The sequence below is a fragment of the Phascolarctos cinereus genome, unplaced genomic scaffold (genome assembly GCF_003287225.1).
Source record: "Phascolarctos cinereus isolate Bilbo 61053 unplaced genomic scaffold, phaCin_HiC Scaffold_9;HRSCAF=440, whole genome shotgun sequence".
In the NCBI taxonomy this organism is placed as follows: Eukaryota; Metazoa; Chordata; class Mammalia; order Diprotodontia; family Phascolarctidae; genus Phascolarctos; species Phascolarctos cinereus.
In genome coordinates, this window is record NW_027556402.1 from 208,706,805 (window position 1) to 208,728,933 (window position 22,129).

Below are 22,129 nucleotides of genomic sequence, written 5' to 3' on the forward strand. Positions count from 1 at the left end.
GAATTGAATTGAGATCTTCTGACTCCAGTGCTGGCCCATTTCCTAAAATATTGTGGGTTGAGTAAAAAGAACTGAATTAGGAGCAGAGAGAAGTGCATTTCTTGTCAAGTTGCTTAATCTCTCCTGACCTTTGTTTCTTCATTGTAAAATGGGGTTGGACTAAATGATATCCAAAATCTCACTTTATAACAAAGCCTAAAAACAGTCCTTATGAAACTATAAGCCATATATGTTGTTTATTCCAAATGACTTGCAGTTTGGGTTTGTTTTTGTTTTTATTTTTGATTTAAAATTAACTTTTAGCTCAAATTTTCTTTATTTTTCTTCTGTAGATGATTCCTTCAGGGTTACCGGAACTTACAAGCATTCAGGACTTGAAATATGTCAGAGATGCTCTTCAGCCCCAAACTACAGATGCAGAAGCTACAATTTTCTTTACAAGGTATGAAATAACCTTAAAAAAATACAGTTTGGGGTTTTAAAAAAAAAACATGAGATATTTAAGTATAGAGAAGGAGCCAAAACTAATACTTTGATGGATTTAATACTGGTGTACTTCAGTTTGAACAAACCAAATGAAATGAAAGCCTTATTTACAGATATTAGGAACACTGGAAGATGTTTATTTGCAAGAGAAAGAGCATCCAGGCACTGTCACTTACTACCTGTTTCACTTTGAACAAGTCATTCAACTTTTGGGACTCTCAGTTTACTCTTAGGTAAACTTAAGGGATGATACTAAATGATCTCTGAGGTCTATTTCAGTCCTGAGCCTATGACTCCCTGTAACCCTTTTATCTTTTAAATTTCAGGAACCAAAGGACAAATAAAATTTGATTCTGTGTATAAAAATTTGACAAATTGTTTTTGAGACATACCTCTTCATTGCAGGCAGTACATTCTGACACATAGATTTAAAGTATCTGTAATTGTATTGGTGTTGGGTACTCCCTGCATTGATGCAGATTTCTGCGCCTTCTCCACTTTAGTAGAAAAAGAAAAGAAACGCAAGGGAGCGGCTAGGTGGCACAATAGATAGGGGCCTGGCCCTGAAGTCAGGAAGACCTGAGTTTAAATCCCATTTGAGACCAGACACTTGACACGTACGAGCTGTGTGACCCTGGGCAAGTCACTTAACCCCAATTGCCTCAGGAAAAAAAATTAAAAAGAAAAGAAACACAAGTAGCAGATGGGAAGATATGGCTGGATAGCAGTCTGTCTGGAATAGACCGTTTGGTTTTGGTGCACCGTAAGCTCTGTGTGAGTCAACCATGCTAAAACTACGCCATCAAAAGCTAATGTGATCTTAGGCTGCATTAAGAGCGAAAGTGTGGAAATCTGCATCGGTGGAGGGAGTACCCAACACCAGTGCAATTACAGATACTTTAAATCTGTGTGTCAGAATGTACTGCCTGCAATGAAGAGGTATGTCTCTGAAAAACAATGTGTCAAATTGTTATAAACAAGATCAAGAATAGAATGAGGAGAGTCACTGTACCCTGCCCTGGCCAAATGTAGCAAACATCGGTTCTGGGGAGTTCATTTAGCAATGTCACAGATAAACTGGAAAGTATCCAAAGGAAGGTGGCTAGGATGGTAAAAGAGCCTGCCCTTGATCACTGAATGGGCTTTGCATTGATCAAACTGAGACCTGTTGAAGACCTTGGCTTAAAAAGGCCATGGTCTCCCACTGCATCCAGGGCCATCTCCAGTCATCCTGACCTGTGTCTTACTCCTGGACCCAGATGGCTCTGGAGGAGAAAGGTAGGCTGATGACTTGGCATAGCCCTCCCTCACTTAAATCCAATTCCCTTGCAAATCATGGCATCACCTCCCTAATGTCATGGTCCTCTTCCAGAATGAAAGATACATAACAACCCAAAGTTCCTTAATAGTAGCATCTTCTCCCCAATATTACCCCCAGTTTTTCCAGTCTTATTGTACATAAGTGTTTTTGTGTTGTCTCCCTCATTAGACTGTGAGCTCCTTGAGAACAGAGACTGGTTTTTTTGTGCAGTGTATGGCACGTAGTATGCACTTTATAAATGTTTGTCAACTTGACCAAAACAGAGAAGTGTGTTTTTTGATCTGTTCTCTTGGGACTTAAATTGGTTTTTCAGTTACTAACATTTTGGCTTCCTTTTAGAGATCCTTTCATATTCTTAAGAAATCCTCATTTTTCATTTCTTATTGTACAGTTCATATGTATCACAGCTTTTTAACCTTTTTACCTACTTTGTTTCCAATCTTTGCTACCACAGAGAATAAATGCTCTTATAAATATTTTGCTACATGTTAAACTTTTGTTTTTGTCTTCTAGTATTCATTTTGGAAGAGTAATTAATCCCATTGCATTTCTAATTGTGTGATCAATGTGGGAAATATTTTTAAATAAAGGAATAGCTACTAGCCTTCATCCCTGTTCAGTTTACTAGTTAGTGTACCAGTGAATAAAAAATATGGGGTGAACATTGTGGCTTCACACCGTTTATTTCTTAATATCCTCTTATACTTTTGTAAATGTCCTGTATTCTTTAGGGCTTAGTAAAATGAATAGTTATTACATAAAATGGTGAAAAAGAAATGATCCAGATGTCACCTATTCTGAATTTTTTGTTTTCTTGAGATGTTATAATGGGCCTTGATCTGTTTAACAAAGGGTATCTGGTAAAAAACTAGAACCTTGCTTGAAATGCATTAATTTATTTTTCTTCTTTTCAAAAGGCATCTAAATGTACCAGCATTAATTGTTTTTTTAATTTCTTGGTATTTCTATAGGTTGATTGAATCAAGTTTGGGGAGCATTGCTACGAAGTTTAACTTCTTCATTCACAACCTTGCTCAACTCCGTTTTTCTGGACTTCCTTCAAACGATGAACCCATTCTTTCATTTTCACCCAAAACATATTCCTTTAAACAAGACGGTCGAATAAAGGAAGTTTCTGTTTTTACATACCATAAGAAATACAACCCAGATAAACATTATGTAAGTTGTGAGTTTTTTGTAGATTTACATATATATTTTATTACCTTCTTTTCCTGGCCCCTTCGTTTCTTTTATGATATTTTCTGAATTATTTTAAGTCATCTTTATTTTCTTAATGAATAATCCAAAGTCAAGGAACCTAAGTATTTTCAGTACTCTTAATGTTTTCTTGAGTATCACTATCTATTTGTCCCTTAAAACACAATTACAGGTCCCATAAAACCCTAGGTGCCAAATTAAAGTCTACCTCTTAAGTGCCCACCAAAAATGGTGCCACTAAAGTAAGGTGGTACTACAGTGTTGGGTTTATAGTATATTTCAGCTTAGCTATGTAATGTCTGTTTCCCTAATTTCTTACCTTGAATATTAGAAATAAATGGCTAATTTGCTTTTTTACTCTTAGTAATTTAAAACAATGGCCTTTGGGTACAAAGCACTATATAGGTCACTACTTTACTAGATGGCAGATCTGTAAAAATGAAGGAGTTGAACAAAATACCTTCTAAGGACCCAACTTCAAATCTATTTCTGTTTATATCTGTGTAAAAATTTTTGTGTTCTGGGTTACATACAACTGACTATACTATATATGGTAGCCTAGCCCCAGGTTTTCCTAATGTTTGGAAAGAAAAAAACTTTGTTATAATAGTAATGTTGAGTTGTAGGTATTGTCTTTTTCAGGTTTATGTAGTACGAATTTTGAGAGAAGGACAAATTGAACCTTCATTCGTCTTTCGGACATTTGATGAATTTCAGGAACTTCACAACAAGCTTAGTATTCTTTTTCCACTTTGGAAGTTACCAGGGTATGTACTCAACCATTTACTTTCTTTATTTAAATTAAAAAAAATTTTTTTTAATATTATCAAATGAAATTGAAAAGGTTTTTTTATGTTGGCAAAATTTGTGACAAACATCTAAAGCATGGAAAACATGAATTTCTTTAAAAATCTATTTTATTTATAAGTTTTTGTTATTTATTACTATAATCAACAGAAAGCAGTTATTTTAACACTTTGATTCTAGATAGGACTCATTGTCCTTAATCATTGCGTAAGGAGATAGTTAATATCTCTATCGACAAACTGAATTATTTTGAAAAGTCACAGCCAAGTAAATATCAGGTGAAATGATATTATACTCCCCCTGCTGCCTGTTTCAGTTCCAGACGCCCCCTTTCAGCATTTGATAAATGCTTGTTTAGTAAATACTGTGATCACATTGGCCGGTAAGAGGAACCTACCTACCGTCTTCATTAAGTACTAAAAATCAGTAATGTGCAGATCCAGAGTATTTAAGCAAGATATCAGTTCTTTTCCTATGTGCTAACAATGACTACATATTTTTAAATTTTATTTACTTGTTTTTAGTTTTGAACTAAAATAGTTTTCACTTCCATAAGATTTTGAGTTCCAAATTTTCTTCTTCCCATCTCTCGCCTAACCCCAACCCAGGACAGTGTGTAAATTTGATATAGGCTCAATGTATACATTCATATTAAACTTATTTTCACATTAGCATGACTATTTCTTAATCCCATTTTGTCATGACTACACGAAAAGGTATAAAATACATCCACAGTGTACTGTGTACACAGGACTGAGTGCCAGTCCTGGAGTTAGGAAGACTTGAATTAAAATCCAGCCTCAGACACTAACTAGCTGTGTGACTCTGGACAAGTCACTTAAGCCTGTTTGCCTGAGTTTCTCATCTGTAAAATTGAGCTGGAGAAAGAAATGGCAAAGTGTCTTTCCTGAGAAAACCCCAAATGGTATCACGAAGAATCTGAAACTCAACAACTACACCCTAACTTAAACCCTTTCTGTGTACAACTTATCATTCAATTTCCTTTTTTTTTTTTTAAATTTTACTGGTGATCGTAACAGCCGCTTCAATATCATTTTTCTATGACTACTCCTATAATTATAAAGATTTGTGACTTCAGAGAAAAAATATGTATTAAAGTGGCTATTAAGAATACCAGTAATTACGAATAAATATTACCTGAGATACATAACATGCATGCATGCATGCACACATACATACGTGTGTGTATACAGCTAGCATCACTTTCATGGTCACCTATGTATCATGCCTGATCGGCCAGTAGCTTAAGGCTTTATTGGAGGCCTATGATCATAGCTAGATAAGATAATTAAAATAGAAGATAGATGAGGTTTTTTCCCCCTGCATTTAGGAATGGCTAAAGTAATAAATATAGAAAATTACATGTGGTTTGGTTTTGAGATTGTTGTTTTTTTGGCACCAAGGACAGAGCCTTGAGGAAAAAGCTAATAGGTGATAATTGACTTATTTAGGCAATATGTCCCACTTTCTTCCAAAGGGGGTTTCAGCAGTTTAAAAAATTAAACATGCTATTTTTGTTTAATTTTTTTCTCTTTGATATGAGAGAGATTTCAGTCTGGACCCAAGGGTTGGAGAAATTTTTCCAGAAATGCCTGTGATCAAAAGATGAAAGTCATCAACAAAATACATTTTTTAAAAAATTAAACACAGTTTCAAGCAGGAAAAAATAATTTTAAGTGAAACAAAAGACAGAAGCAGAAAAAAATTGAACTGTTACCAGTACCTGTAATAAACTGAAAACTAAATTTAGTTCTGATAAAGGATAATTTCCTTATTAAAGTATTTTTCCAAAGCCTTATCATGGCATGGAACTAAAAGCCTGGGTTCTCAATTCAGCAGTCATTTATTACAAATCTACCATGGGTAAGAAGAAAGAATATAAGCTTTGACAGATCCTACTAGGTTGGAAATACTTGGGTGTGTTACTGACAGTAACAGTGGACTGAGTGCTTTCTTACGCACCCGCCTAACCCATTTGGGAGAGGCTTATCATCAAAAGATGATATACCAAATTAAAATTAGCAAACATTTAGTGCCTTTTGTGAGCACTGTGTTATGGGAGTGAGGAGAAGAGACAAGGAAAATACTTCCTGTCCTCAAGTAGTTTACATTTGATTAGCGAAACAGCATGTGTATATACAAGCGTATACAAAATAAGTACATTTTCAGTAGGAAGCACTAACTTTCAGTACCATTGGGAAAGACTTCATATAAAAAATGGTGCTTGAGCTTAGCTTTGGAGGATTTTAGGGAGGGGGAGGTGTGGTAATACATTTCAAACAAGAGCACCCACAGATAATTGTAATTGACAAATATGACAGGAAAATTGTATTAGATACAAATTCCACACACCTCCACTTCATAACCTCCTACAAACTTCGCTATTTCTTTTGAATACATTACCATTACCAGTCGCCTAGGTTCATAATCGTGGAGTTGCCTACAAATATTCCCTCTCCCTCATAAGCTATCATTTCTTGACATTTCTATCTCCACTCACATTGACACCACCCCTCTTCAGGCCCTCTTTGCCTCTTCCCTGAACTTTCTAATCTCCGTGTTTCTGTTATCTTCCCTCTCAAATTCACCTTTTCCATTGCTGCCAATATAGCTTTCTAAGCCATAAGTCTGACCATGTCATTAATCTTTCAGAAACTTCAGTGATTACCTGTTGTCTAGAAGATAAAATGGCACTTTTAAAGCTCTCAATAATGTGGCTTATACATTACTTAAAATTTTTTTCTTTGAACTATTACACCAAAAAAAGTATATTAATACACAAAGAACATTCCGTGTGAAACCATGAGTCTTCATTTCATATTATTTGCTTTTTTTTTTAAAGTTACAGATGTTTTCTGTTTCTTACATTGCCATGGTGTCCTCTTCTTTTTCTCCTTCTGCGAGGCAGCACAATTAATTAGTATATTGAGAAAGTCCTAAAACATGTGCAATGTATTAACAACTGTGAAAAATTGTAAGTAGCTAAGGAATAAAATTAGTCTTATAAACAAGTTTCATTTCTGGGATATCACTGTTATACCAGTTTATGTATTAAGGTGATAATGGATTTGTTTGAAAATAAAATTAGAGGGACTTTCGGGGGGGTGGGGACGATGACTGTGGATCTCCCACCTCTACAGAGAGGTAGGTTAGAGGTGTCTTCTCATGTACTTGAAAGTCCTTTATTCCATTAAAATTCCATTTTTCCCCTATAACTTAACTTGGTAAGGTTAAGTTATTCTTCATTACCTTTGACTTTTAGGATATTGTATTATAAGATCTCCCTTCTGTAGTAGAGGTTACCAGATCTCGTGTGGTCCTTATTGTGGTTCCTTCTTTCTGGATGTTTTCAGCTTTTTTTCCTTTTATGTGGGAGCTCTGGATTTTGGCTATGGCATTACTGGTAGTTTTCCTTCTGGACTTTAAGGAGATAGATTCTGTTTTCACTTTGCCCTTTGGTTCTAATAGATCTGGGCAATTTTTATTTATGATTTCTTAAGATCTCACATACCTTTCAAACTTATTTTAAACTGCTCCCCTTTACTCAGTCTATATTCCAGTCAAACTGGAGTACTAGCAACATGTTTCCTAACTTTGACACTCCATCTCACACCTCCATTCATTGTTCCAAGCTGCCCTGCTTGCCTTCTTAGATCTGATTTTTACAGAACTGGTCTTCATTCAAGATTTAGTTCAGGGGCTACCTCTCTGATCTATTAGTGCTCTCTTCCTTCCCATTTATCCTTCTGTACTACTAATTTGTTTATGTGTATCCTTTAGTAGATGTAAATGTCTTCAAGGGCAGGGACTGTTTGGATACCTAATAAGTAAGTGTTGGGGGCATCTAAGTGGCACAGTGGTTAGAGCTCAGGGCCTGGAGTCAGGAAAGCCTAAATTTAAATTCAGCGTCAAACACTTATTAGCTGTCTGACCCTGGGCGAGTCTGTTTCCACATCTGTAAAATGATCTGGAGAAGGAAATGGCAAACCACTGCAGTATCTGAAAACACCAAATAGCATCATGAAGAGTCAGACACAAGTGAACAAGAAGTATTTGCTGAATTTAATTCGTTTGGATTGAAGCAAAGTACTTAAAATCTTAGTGGCAAGGTTATTAATCAGAGAAAGTTTGATGAGATAAAAAGATCATTTGAGTTGGGTTTTTAAGGAATTGGTGGGGTTCTGGGTACAACTGGGGAAGGAGGAAATTACAAACACAGGAAGAATTGTATTTGGGGAGCAGAAAGTAGACCAACTTAACTGGAAACCTAGGAAGGCACCAAGTTGTGAAGGTCCTCGAATGGTTGGCAAGAGAGTTTAAATTTTATGGAGGGACCAATCAGTCAATAAGCATTTATTTAAGTACCTAATATGTGCTAGGTACTGCACGTGGTGCTGGGGACAAAGAAGGAAACCTTCCCTAATGGTAGTGATCTTCCATTCTATTGGAAGAGACAAATACATATAAAAAAGACAGCATAAATATAATGAATTCAAATGTTCATGGCAGTTTGGGAAAGAGGGCGCTAGTAGTTGAGAGCATATACAGTTGAGGGTATATACATTTTTATAGCACTTTGGGCATAGTTCCAAATTGCTCTCCAGAATGGTTGGATCAGTTCAAAACTCCACCAACAATGTATTAATGTTCCTATTTCCCCACTTCTTCTCCAACATTTATCATTTTCCAATTTTGTCATATTAGCCAATCTGATAGATGTGATGTGGTACCTCAGAGTTGTTTTGATTTGCATTTCTCTAATCAGTAGTGATTTAGAGCCTTTTTTCATGTGATTACAAATAGCTTTAATTTCTTCATCTGAAAACTGCCTGTTCGTGTCCTTTGACCATTTATTAATTGGGGAATGACTTGTATTCTTATAGCTTTGACTCAGTTCTTTTGAGTTGCATCTTAAAGAAAAGGACTCTATGAATCTAGGTGGCACAATGGATGGCGCACTGAGTCTAGACTCAGGAACGTCAAATCCTGTTCCAGATACTTACAGTGTGAGCCTGGGCAAGTCACTTAATCTCTGCCTCAGTTTTCTCATCTGTAAAATAGGGATGATGATGATAATAGCATGTGGGAAACACCTACTTCCCAAGATTGTTGTGAGGATCAAGTGAAATTTTTGTGAAGTGCTTTGCAAACTTTAAAATGCTATATAAATGCTAGCTATGTTGAGGAGGGAGATGATGATATGGAAGGAAGGAAGAAGTCCATTCCAGCTATACAGGGTCAGCCAGTGCAAAGGCACAGAATTAGCAGATTGTGTATCATGGGTAAGAAACAGAAAGACTTTTCTGACTGTTGATTTCAGGAGAGAGAGTAATGTTCAATAGAGCTGGAAATATAGGTTGAGTGCAGGTTGTTTATGGCTTTACAAGCTAAACAGAGGAGTTTATACTTTATTATGAATAAAAAGAGCCACTGATAGTGGTTAAGTAGGGAAGTGACATGATCAGATTTATGCTTAAGGAAAATTACTTTGGCAACAGTTTGTAAGATAGAAGGGAATAAGCATTTATATAGTATTATGTGCCAGTCACTGCTAAGTGGTAAGATACTTGAGGCAGGAGGATTTGGAAATAATCTAGGTGAGAGATGATGAGGGTCTGAATTCAGGTGGTAGTTGTGCGAACATAGAGAAGGACTTAGAGTTGAAAAGATGTTATAAGGTATAAATGGCAAAACCTAGCATCAGATATGATGTGGGGGTAAGGGAGAGTGAAGAGTTCAGTATAATGCTGAGATTATGAACCTGAGACAACAGACAGATGGCAGCACCTTTGACAGAAATTGAGAAGTTTGGAAGAATAGAGTCATTGAAAAATTTTTGAGTAAAGGAATAACTTGATAAGATCTATTTATAAGGAAAATTAGACTGACAGTGATATAAAGGATAGATTGGTGGCGGAAAGTTTGAGGAGGATCGAGGATCCGTTGTTAGGTTATTACAGTATTTTACCAGGTGATTTTTTTTTAAAATAAATTTTATTGATTCATTTTGTTTTTCTGACCATCATCTCTGGAAATACTGGCTTCCTTTTAATGATTTGTTTTTAAAAATTTACATTGTAGTCACTGGGTATATTGTTCTTCTGCTTCTGCTTATTTTATTCTATGTCGTTTTGTATAAGTTTTCTCATATTTCTCTGAACTCATTTTATTTCTTACTGTAAAGTAATAGTCTACTATATTTATATGCCATTTTGTTTAGCCATTCCACAGTCAATTGGAAAAAAGTTGTTGAGTCATTTTCAGTCATATCTGACTCTTTGTGACCTCTTGGGGTTTTCTTGGCAAGATACTGGAGTGATTTGCCATTACCTCCTCCAGCTCATTTTAGAGATAGGGAAACTGAGGCAAACAGGATTAAATAACTTGCCCAGGGTCACACAACTTGTAAATGTCTGAGGCCAAATTTGAACTCAGGTCTTCCTGACTCTAGGCCCTGTGCTTTATCTACTGCATCACCTAGCTGCCCTTCCAATTTTTAACTACCGCCATATTATTGGACCTTTCTGTCTTTGGTCTCCTTGGGTTATATGTTGAGTAGTTTGGTCACTTTTCTTTGCCTGGTGATTTTTGTTAGCTATAGCAACTCATAAAACAGTTTTCTTTAATGTGGAGAGAATATGCCAACTGATAAAATCATTCATCTTTGGAAGTTTTAAAGTAGTTTTTTGAACTTTCCTATCTCTACTGCTTAAAAACATTTGTGCTTTCTCAAATTTGAACACACTAGAATATTTTATTGCAAATTGTGACTTTGTATAAACTTCATGATGAAGAAAGACAGATAATTTAGGGGCAGGCATTCTTCCATTTACATGAGAGATTTACATACACAAGAATAACTTTTATTTTTCTTTTTTAGCTTTCCTAATAGGATGGTTTTGGGAAGAACTCACATAAAAGATGTAGCAGCCAAAAGAAAAATTGAACTGAACAGTTATTTACAGAGTTTGATGACTACTTCAGTAGATGTTTCGGAGGTGATTTTTATAAATGTCTTATATGTCACTTATTTTCAATGTGATTAGTAATTATTAAACTAACAGTTAACTGTTTTTTCCCCTTCAAACACAGTGTGATCTTGTTTGTACTTTTTTCCATCCTTTACTTCGTGATGAGAAAGCTGAAGGAATTGCTAGATCTGCAGGTAAAATTGGTTCTTCTCTCTTTGTAGATAATATTTGAAAGGCATTGAATTGACATAGAAAGAACCCTGGACTTGAGTCTGAGGACCTGGTTTCCAGTTTGGGCCTTGCCATTTAACAGTTGTATGACTTTGGGCAAGTCATTTAGCCAGCAGTTAATCAGCAGTTTCTTGGCTGTGATGATTTATTATTAATGTTAATATAATATTAGCCTATTGTCTTGGTAAGGTTGTTGTAAAGATTAAATTGAGCTTTTTATAAATTCCTTTGTAGACTGTAAAGTGTAATTTAACTTAAGCTGTCATTATTATTGCCTTTTCTGAAAGACATTTTGTAAGACACCTAAGAATGAATTTTGAGCTGGTCTTCCTATATTTATTACAGCTAAAACATGTGAATTTTTTCTCCATCATCTGTCCAGCCAGCCTGTTACTTCTATGGGGAAGACTTTCTAACAGTGTAAATGCTAAAGAATAACAATTCCATATCTTGGTTGACTAATTTATTTTTTTATTTTATCAAATTTATTTTCATACAGTCTTCATTTGATGCTTTACTGAGGCATGGACTTGACCTTAGACCAGGTCACTGAAACACATTTTCTGTCAAGTCCTACAAAACTGGAAAGGCTCAGAATATGGGTCTGGTAACAGACTGCATGTTATCTAGAGAGTCACCTAGCTAAATTTGGAGAGGCTTACTACCACATTGGCCTTAGGTTAAGAGTTTTTGGCCACCTTTCATCTACTAAGGCATAAGGGAATTGAGATGGATTCTTGTTAAAGGAATCACTCACACCAGAAATCACAGATCTTCAAAGAATTGAAGTGTATCATATTTAATAATGATACCTGACCTTATATTGCACTTTAAAGTTTTCAAAGCATTTGATGTACATGATAAAATGGAAATATCACTGGCTCTGGAGTCGGAGAACATGTGTTTCAATACTACTTCTGATGATGCTTCTTGCAGAAACTTGTGCGTATGGTGCAAGTACCAGTCACTTCCCTGGGCCCTCATCAGTAAAATTGGAGGTTAGATAAGATGGCATTTTTGGGTCCCTTCTAGTTCTGGACGTATGATCCTCTTCCCATCTCACCTCCTTTGATCTTCATTTAGGCGTAAACAAGAAAACTATTTCATTCATTCATTATAACTTGGACTGATTTCATAGAAAAAGAATAAAATAAAGATAAACAATATTTATTTTTTTTTCAGATGCAAATCCCTTGAGTCCTACCTCTGGCCAAGTAGGAGGAGCAGTGAAACTGTCTGTCTCTTACCGAAATGGCACACTATTCATCATGGTGATGCATATCAAAGATCTGGTGAGCAAGTATAAAGAAAACTCAGATTTTTTTCTTTTATTTTTAGTTTTCAGTATTCACTTCCATAAGCTTTTGCGTTTTAAATTTTCTCCACCTCCTTCCCCAAGATGGCGTGCAACCTGATATAGGCTCTACATATATATTCCTATTAAACATATTTTCGCATTAGTCATGTTGCAAAGAATTAGAACCAATAGGAGGAACCACAAGAAAGAAGAAACAAAACAGAAGGAAAAAAAATAGCAAATAGTGTGCTTCAATCTGCATTCAAACTCCATAGTTCTTTCTCTGGATATGGATAGCATTTTCTATCATGAGAGTTTTAGATATGTCTTAGATCATTGTGTTGCTGAGAAGGGCTAAGTCTATCAAAGTTAGTCATTGCCCAGTGTGGCTGTTAATGTGTACAGTGTTCTCCTGGTTCTGCTCACTTCACTCAGCATCAGTCCGTACAAGTCTTTCCAAGTTTTTCTGAAGTGTGCTTGCTCATCATTTCTTATGGCACAATAGGTATTCCATCACATTCATATACCGCAACTTGTTCAGCCATTCCCCAACTGATGGGCATCCCCTCAATTTCCAGTTCTTGGCTGCCACAAAAAGAGCTGCTGTACATATTTTTGTACATGTGGGTCCTTTTCCCATTTTTATGATCCCTTTGGGATACAGCCCTATACGTGCTATTGCTGGGTCAAAGGGTATGCACAGTTTTATAGCCCTTTGGGAATAGTTCCAAATTATTCTCCAGAATGGTTGGATCATTTCACACAACTCCACCAACAATGCATTCCAATTTTCCCACATCTTCTAAAACATTTATCTCAATTTTTTGTTTTTATAATGCTATATATTTCAAATCAACAGACGTTTATTATTCCCCACATTGAACTTACCTACAGTTCAACTCTTGTAATCTGCTCTTAACAGAACAGCTAAGAGGGAGAGAGCGCTAACAATTAGGAGCTTTACAGAAGAAGTGGCATCTGAGCTGAGAATTGAGGCAGAGAAGGATTCTGGGGGATGATAATAAGGAAAAACATCCAGGATGATGTTTCCAAATGTATCACAGGATGAGGGTGAGTTCAGGAAAAAGCTAGTATATTTGCTTGACTTAAAAGTAGTGTGTATGATAGTGATGTTAATAGGAAATTAGACTAGAAAAGCAGCTGGAAGCATCAGAGTAAAGGGCTTTAAATCCCCACTTGAATTTTGTATTTTATTGTAGAAGTGGGGAACCTCTAATGGTTTTTGAGGAGGAGAGTGATATGATCAGTCCTCTACCTTAAGAAGAGTATTTTGGCAGTTTTGTGCCAAAATTAGAATAAAGAATGAAAGCAGAGAGAGTAAGAGGTCATTCTAATGGCCATAGCAGTTGAGAATGGATTAAAGATGATGGGTAAAAAAAAAAATATTACTGAGGTGAAATCACCATGCCCTGGCATCTGACTGAATATGAATAAGATTACTCCAAGGTTATGAACCATAGCCACTCACTAAGAGGATAGTAGCTCCATCAACAGGAAAGGTTATTCTAGGGACAGGTTTAGGGAGAATACGGTCATTCTTGTTAATGTTACTGTTAATGTAGGATCTCTAGGTGGAGATATTCAACAGGTAGATGACAATGTAGAGAAATTAGGGTTTGATATATACAAATGAAAATCATCTGTGTATAGATAAGGATTGGAACTGTGGGAACTGATAAGACAGCCAAAGGACAAATACTGAGATAGAAGAGATCAGAGTATAAGATAGCACCTTGGACATTGTCAGGTAAAAGATAGATGGTAATTTAGCAAGAGAGACTAAGAATGAATAGTCAGGCAGGAAAACCAGGAGAAGGAGGTGTTAGGGATGCCAAGGAAACAGTCAGAATTGAAAGGATGATTGACTGTATCCTGAGCTTTCAAGAGATATACAGGGTCATTGTTTTTGTTGTGTGTGTGTGTGTGTGTGTGTGTGTGGTTTTGTTTTGTTTTGTTTTGTTTTTTTGGTTGGGCAGTGGGGGTTAAGTGACTTGCCCAGGGTCACACAGCTAGTAAGTGTCATGTGTCTGAGGCCAGATTTGAACTCAGGTCCTCCTGAATCCAGGGCCGGTGCTCTATCTACTGCGCCACCTAGCTGCCCCTATGCAGGGTCATTGTTAACTTTCAGAGAGTACTGACAGTAGGAGGGGTAAGGTCTGAAGATGGACTACAAAGGGTTGAGAAGCAAGTTGGGGGTAAAGTAAAGGCAGTGAGCTTAAACAGTTCTTTATGGCAGTTTGGCAGTGAGTGGGAGGAGGAATGTAGGAAACTGGGAATAGAAGAATCAAGTGAAAGTTTTAAAAGATCAAGCTGACCTAAGCATGTTAGTAGGTAGTAGTTAAAGAGCCAATAGATCGATTGAAGATGAGAGGGCAAGGTTCTGGAGAAGTTAGAGTGGAATTGGATTAAGGACACAAGACAAGTAGTAGGGCTGGCCTTGAGAAGAAATGCCATCTCTTTCTCAAAGTCTGAAGTAAAGGAGAGATAATATGGACATCGTATAATTGAATTGACTAATTTATAGGCTCACAACTATGAAGGGAAAAAAGTAAAACTTGAATGGGGAGAATTAAGAGATTCCAGACTGTAATGAAGAATGAAGACTAGATTGAGGAAGAATAAGGTAGAAGGAGATAGGGAAGAAATATGAGGTTATGTGTAGAGAGAGGATCACCAGTATTGGTGATAGTAAAATCTAAGTCGTGACTACCTCTTTTGGTAGTCATAAGATGGAGTCTTATGACTCTGAAAAGGAGTTTGATGAACTGGGAGACCAGACATCACTGTGTACATTGGAGTTCCTAGGTGTGAGGAGGAAGTATTTCCACCGCCATCTATCTGCTGAATTCCTTCAAACTTGGGAGAGTGATCTGGGGGCCTATAAGAGACGATCAGGTAACCAACGATCTGGACCAGGTGATACACACTGTTAAAGTGAACTTCAGAGGAGGAGGAGAAGTTGCTGAAAGATGGTCACGAAGGGTCTTAGAGTGGCAGTGCGGAGCAAAGCATAGGCCTGTTTCTCTTGGCCCTGTTAGGTGGCTTGATCTTAAGATAATAGCCCAGGGGGTGGAAGGGACCTCAAAGGCCACAGAGTCCATCCCTGCCATTTTACGGATGACGAAACTGAGGTCCAGAGATGGTAAGTAACTTGCTCAAAGTCATATAGGTAGGAAGCATCAAAAGCAGTCTCCCGTGAAAAGGAACAGTTAGTACCACAGACAGTTATCCTGTCCTTTAAGACAGCCAGGTTTTTGTGAGCACAGAGAAGAAATAGGGAAAAGTAATAGGAAAATGGGAAGTTCCCTAATGCTATACCAGAGATTCCAAAGGGCACAGAAAAGGGGGAGGGCAGGAGGCAAAGAGCTAAAGAGCATGTGTGCACTGAGCACATTTAGGTTGGGGAGGAGTAGGTGTGAGCAGAAATGAGGATGACAGCGCAGGAAAGATTCAGGAGCGGCAGGCGGTTGTCACTTCAGCATTTCATGACTCTGAATCACAGGGATTGGGAGCAGCAGGTGGGGTTAACCATGGGATGTAGCTTTCTCCGGATGATTGGGGCCTGCGCCCTTCAAGGTCCTCTGATGACAGGGGCCAGGGGCAGTTCTCTTCCCAAATACCAGCAAGGTGGGGATAGAGAAAGCCAGGAGTTTGGATCAGGCATTTAGCTCTCCAGATAGTGAGTGATTCCATCCCCAGGAGTCAGACTTGACTCACTCCGTAGCCTCATCTAAAGGAAAGGGGAGACAGAACATTCCAACACAGACTTAATCTGACAGTTACCGTCAGGGCATCACTGGTGTATGGCAGTGCTTTTACTCATCCCTAAGTGACTTCCCATTGTATTCCCCACAGTGTCAGTGCCAGTCCTTCTCTCCTTCCTCAACTTTCCTTCCATTTCCATGTGCAGAAGACCTCACCTTTTACTTTACTGAGAAAATTGAGGCCACCCTTCAGGATCTCCCTTTTCCCTTCTCTTCTGTATATTACTATCTCAAATACCTTCAGTGTCAGTCCCTGCTCTCTCCTCATTTGCTCCAGTCCTGAAGGACGAGTTCCTTTTCATTGGCAAGACCAGCCCCCCTCTCTCTGTATGCCTTGGAGCTTGTCTCTTGACTCATTCCCTTTTATACTCTTGCCTACAAACATGCTCAGATCTCCCCTATATTTAGAAAAACCTATTAGAAACAAGCTATTCTCTTGTGTCTCTCCCTTTCACTATCAGCTTCTAGAAAAAGAAGTCTATACTTGTTTCTTCTACTTCCCAAACCTTTGAAATCTGGCTTCCAGTTCCACCACTCATCTGAAACTGCCCTCTGTAATGTTATCAGTTCTCCTGACGGCTAAGTCAAATGATAGTTATCCTCATCTTTTTTAGCTTCTCTGTGGCTTTTGTCATTGTTGGCCACTACCACCTCTTAGATGCTCTTTCCCCTGCTAGTTATCCAGACCTCATATCACTCCTGAGCTACAGTTCCAAACCACCAATTAATTCCATGCTTGATATCTCTATTGGAATGTCTTACAGGCTTCTCACACTCAATAAGTCCAAAAAACTAAAATTACCTTCCTTCAAAACTTTTCCAAACTTGCCTATTTCTTATCAGTGGCGGCATCCTCCTTCCTTGCAACCTCAAAGATATCTCTAAATCTTCCTCCCACTAGTCAGTTGCCAAGTCTTTTTAATTCCATTCCCTTAGTACTTAACACCTGTTTCTTCTTTCACAGAGCCACCACCCAAGTATAGTTTAAACACTTATCTTCATCTGCCATTACCATAGCCTCCTTATCATTCTCTTTGCATCCATCTTCTCTTGTCTCCAGTCTGTCCTACATAAATCTGCCAGATTGGTATTTGAAAAGTACTCCTGACTGTCTTTCCCTTGCTTTGGCTTTAGTGTCTCTCTACTGCCTCTAGGAAAAGGACAAACTCTTCTGTTTGGCATTTAAAGCCTCTGGCTCTAGCCTCCATTTTCAGGATGTTCACACATTATTCCCCTTTGTGCCTTCTACTTTCTGCAAAACTGGCCTACTTAGCATTCCCTGTTCTTTACATTCTGTTGTCCACTTCTGTGCCTTTTATATAGTGTGTCATATGTGGCTAGAATGCTCTCCTTCACCTCTACTTGGTAGTGTTCTAGCTGTCTTCAGCACACAGCTTGGGTATCACCTCTGGCCTTTTCTGATTCTACCTGCTGTTTGTATTCTTCTCTCAGAATTACTTCTCTTTGTTCTGGGTATATTTTATGTATACTTATCTGTGTGTATGGTAAGCTCCTCAAGGACAAGGACTGTTTCATTTTTGTCTCTACAAACCCACGTCCTAAGGATATTGTCTGATGCTCAATAAAGACTTATTGAATTGAATATATAGAGAATTTATACACTGGAGAGAAAATTCATAACATGTTTTTCTTCATAGGTTACTGAAGATGGGGCAGACCCAAATCCATATGTAAAAACATATCTACTTCCAGATACCCATAAAACATCAAAACGTAAAACCAAGATTTCACGAAAAACTAGAAACCCAACATTTAATGAAATGGTGAGTCAAAACCCCATGCATGACTATCTTATTGGTAGATACTTACGTTTTAAATGCTAAATATTGAATTACTTGCATACTAGAAAAGCAAACTGGAAAAATGTCATTTGAGAAAGCTTTGTAAGGTCCTAAACATCTCTCAAATCTCAGTAGATGTTTAGTCATTTCAGCTAAACTTGCTTGTGACAGTTTTTTCTTGTCACATTTGGCATATATTATCCTGCTAAATCCAATCCTTTTGTTACAATTTTTCAATGGAATAGTTAGACATACAAGGTCAAGGAGACGTTTTATGTAACTTATAGCATAGCTTTCTGGAGAGAAGTCTAAGGTATGTAGTAGATATGATAGTTTTACCTTATTCCAAATAAGAAGTCATTGGATCACACTTACTATAAGCAAAATTATGGTGAGTTTGCAGTTGGGAGGTAGAATCTCCCGTATCTTATGGTTTACAAATCCCAGCAGAAAAACAAAGCATTGAAGAAAACCCAGAGTCTTTTTTTCACCCACCTGTGGCCATTCTAACCATGACTCCTCTGCGCCCTTTCCCCCCTGCAGTGCAGTTCCTTCTCTTTTCTCCAGTTATTGCAGTCCCAGGGCAAACTTACTTCTTTCCTCTCTCTCTCTCTTTCTTTTTTTTTTTTTGACTGCAGCTTGTGTACAGTGGATACAGCAAAGAAACTTTGAGACAACGAGAACTTCAGTTAAGTGTGCTCAGTGCGGAATCCTTGCGGGAGAATTTTTTCTTAGGTGGAATAACTCTGCCCCTAAAAGATTTCAATTTGAACAAAGAGACAGTTAAATGGTACCAGCTGACGGCAGCACTATATTTGTGAGTGTTGGATGGTTGGAAGCAAGAGGAGATGAATGAACCCTGCTGACTTGTGAACTTTTGTGTTTTTTTTTCCTACTTGGACAGAATTTAAGACACTAAATAAACTTGCATTTTTAGCACATCTATTGGACCAACCAGCACAAAATTAAACTGAATTTTATGGGAGCCATCTATAATTTTAAAGTTACTCTGGGATGCTGCAAACCCCAAACTTAATTTTTTACCAGTTTCTTAAAATGTGTGCTTTTCGATAATGAATTTTTTCAATTTTCCTTAACCATTAAGAGTAATAATTTTGGCTTAGTTTGATTGCACTGTCAGTTCAGCCTCCCACCTTTCTATGAATTTGATGTATTCTTTTTCTTTTTTTTACATCCTAGTCACCATTGTATGTATGAAAACATCAAAGTAGACAAAGGTACATCATTTTAGCTAAAGAAACCCACTGCTGTTTTTTTTCATTGCAGCCAAGTAAATAAATAAAGCATGGTTTAAAAAAAAAAAAACTACTGGATAGTACAAAGGTTGACAGAAGAAAGAAAATGGATAGTGTTGCTTTTGCATTATTCATGCCAGAGTCCAATGTCTTTAAAAAACCTTTTTCAGAGTGAGTGCCAACAATTGAAGTTGTAAATAATGGTGCCTTAACTTCAGATGCTTCCCTCCCTGGCACTTCATTTCTGGTGGTTTTTCCAGACTTACTCATTAACAAATATTTTATATGTGTTTCCTTTTACTAAACCTACACAAGTAAGCCTTTACTTTGTGAATTCAGCACCTACTAATTCTTTTCCCATGGAAAAACCACTTGACACTTGTAATACAGTTGTGACATCCATTCAGTCAGGTACACACAATGTCTGTTAGTTGCTCAGTACCTTGATGTGAATGCAAGTTGAATGTACAGGAAAAATACCTTCATTCCAATACTGTAGACCTATGCTTATGCCTAGTGAAGTGAATTAAAACTCACGCATCATGCACCTACGCTCTGATCCCTCTGCAACAAGGGACAGCTTTTTACCTGTGGCCCACATTCCTGCACACTATGAAAACATCATCAAAGCAGACTCTTGATTAGATGTCTAGGACATTAGTAAGGAGGTATTTGTAGACTCTAATCTGACCTTAACCGTAGATGTAGGTGGGGAAACATGCCTTATGTTTTTACTCCTCACTACTGTAAACATTGTAATTGACATGTATATAACAGAGTTCAGGACCACCTTAGAAAGAGATGAAATTGTAGCTTAATTAGTAACTTTTCACAAATAACATTCATGTGTAGATTCACCTGACTCCACACATATACATGTCGTTTTGATTTGGTTTTGTTTTTTACAAATCTTTATTAAAAAATAACACAGGATTAAAACATAGAATTTACTTAAATGAAGGAAAGTGTAGATATGCTGATTAATAACAGGTATAGGAAAGGGACAATCAGATTTAGGGACCCTGCAAATGAAATTATTTCTGCGAAAAGTGCCCACTGTTTTGCACAAAGGATGATACTTACAGGCATATTGTAAATGGGGGGACCTCGGGAACTATTAGGTGGGGAGGGAAAAGAAGAAAGAACACTTGAAACTACTTGGTGCCTAACACTAATGGTCCATTTGTTAAATAATTGTTTTAGTAGAATCTACAGATGACTTTCTTTTGGAATGTTGAAATGTCTTTCTAAGTGGTAAATAGAGTGGTCAAAATGCAGATCCAGTGTCCAAACTTAACTCTTCTTTTTCATATAGAATTTATCATTTGTTTAAATAACTAAGTAACTTAATAAATGTAATATAAGGAGCTCTTAGGTTGTTTTTCCTGCTCACTTGATGCTTTTGAGACTTACTGCATTCCATCAATAGAACCACAAGTCCCTTAGCCCCAGGAAAGCAAAATACTGTTTTTGTGAAACATTTCATTATTAATTGGAAGCAATATGTACTGCCTTTTTGCAGTCAGTTATAGCACAGTGTCTTATAGCACAAATACTAGAAATAGAAATTTTGAAACATTGCTTTGCAATATAAAAGGTATCTGATTCTTGTCTGAAAATGTATATTATGATTAGTACTGTATAGTTAACTAGAATTCAGGACAAGTGCTAACAATGTTCTCAGCTTCTTTCATTATTGTGCCTTTTGTCCCTTTTTTACTATAGATTGTGTTATATTTCCTCGTTTGTAAAATTTAATCAGCCCTCACCAAAAACTAGAAAGGAATAGCACTGACTTGAGCCTCTTTGCACTACTCTTGATAGATTTAAAATTAATTGAATTCCTAAAGATGTATTTTAAACCTTTGATTAAGAATAAGCATTAAAAAAATGAATGCAAGTGAGAACAAAAGTTGGCCAAGACACTAATTAATGAGACATTTGCAAGCACTCACACAACAACTGATACTTTCTATTTAGTCCCACATTTTTGTGTTCTGCTGTTCATGGGCAGCCAGAAAAAAATAGTCTCTGCTGGCTGGTGGATGGAGATGTGAGGATGATGATTTGCTTAAAGAACAGTGACCTCTTATTTTCTCTACTGAAGAACTCAACGTAGGACCTGCACTGAAGTTTTTATTATTACCTTTATATCGTCTACACGTATATTCGTATGTTAATGCATGTATGGTCTTTAATAAAGTTTTCATTTTTCTATTAAGATTAGGGCTGTATAGAAATTTCAGTATCCTGCCTTAAATTAACTGTTCTTTTTAGAACTCTAATATTGTGGATTTTTCACAAAGAAACATTTATTTCTGGTATTTGCAGGCTATTCCTATTTCATAATGGAAAGGGAGGTATCACACCATTTTCGTAATCGATGGATTAAAGTTCCTATAATATTTACTCACATAACTGTGACAACAACAGTGCATATATGAAGAAATAACCAGCACAGTGGGTTAGTTGGTCTCATATTAACTGTAAGAACCAAATATTTTAATTATATTGTGTTGATAGTCAAGATGTACATTATTTCCTTTAATACCTTAAATGTATTCAATGGATTAAATGTGACTCTGTAACTGTCCTATAATTGTATTAAAAACACTTCTGAAATAAAGGACCAGGATTGTCATTAGACATCTTATAAACACTAGAATTTTAAGCTCGAAATATTGGCAAATGAGCGCAGTGATTGTGTGTATGTGTGTGTGCGTGCTAGAGAAAGAAAGAGATGATGCTTGTCAGGGAATTTCCTGAGTTTTCAATCTTTAATTTTTATCAGAAAACTTTGTCCTCTTGCTAGTAGCAACATACTCCCTCTGTTGCCACAGAATACACCTGGAAAAAACTCCAGGACCATAGAATCACAGGTAGAGTGTTGGGAAGGACCTTAAAAGGCCTCACCAAGTCCAACACTTTCATTCT

At 37.0% G+C, this 22,129-nt stretch overlaps 1 protein-coding gene across 3 annotated transcripts in view; it reads left to right on the top strand.

Moving 5' to 3' along the window:
• Positions 1-21,821, top strand: part of PIK3C2A (phosphatidylinositol-4-phosphate 3-kinase catalytic subunit type 2 alpha) — a 148,805-nt gene extending 126,984 nt beyond the window's left edge. For all 3 annotated transcript variants that reach the window (XM_021005325.2, XM_021005324.2, XM_021005327.2), the window contains 8 exons: positions 333-442; positions 2,779-2,986; positions 3,668-3,792; positions 10,734-10,851; positions 10,946-11,018; positions 12,238-12,347; positions 17,796-17,921; positions 18,578-21,821. In XM_021005325.2, the coding sequence (XP_020860984.1) occupies positions 333-442; positions 2,779-2,986; positions 3,668-3,792; positions 10,734-10,851; positions 10,946-11,018; positions 12,238-12,347; positions 17,796-17,921; positions 18,578-18,760 (1,053 nt within the window). In that variant the 3' untranslated portion in view covers positions 18,761-21,821. The remainder of the gene's footprint in view (positions 1-332; positions 443-2,778; positions 2,987-3,667; positions 3,793-10,733; positions 10,852-10,945; positions 11,019-12,237; positions 12,348-17,795; positions 17,922-18,577) is intronic.
• Positions 21,822-22,129: the final 308 nt, after the last annotated feature.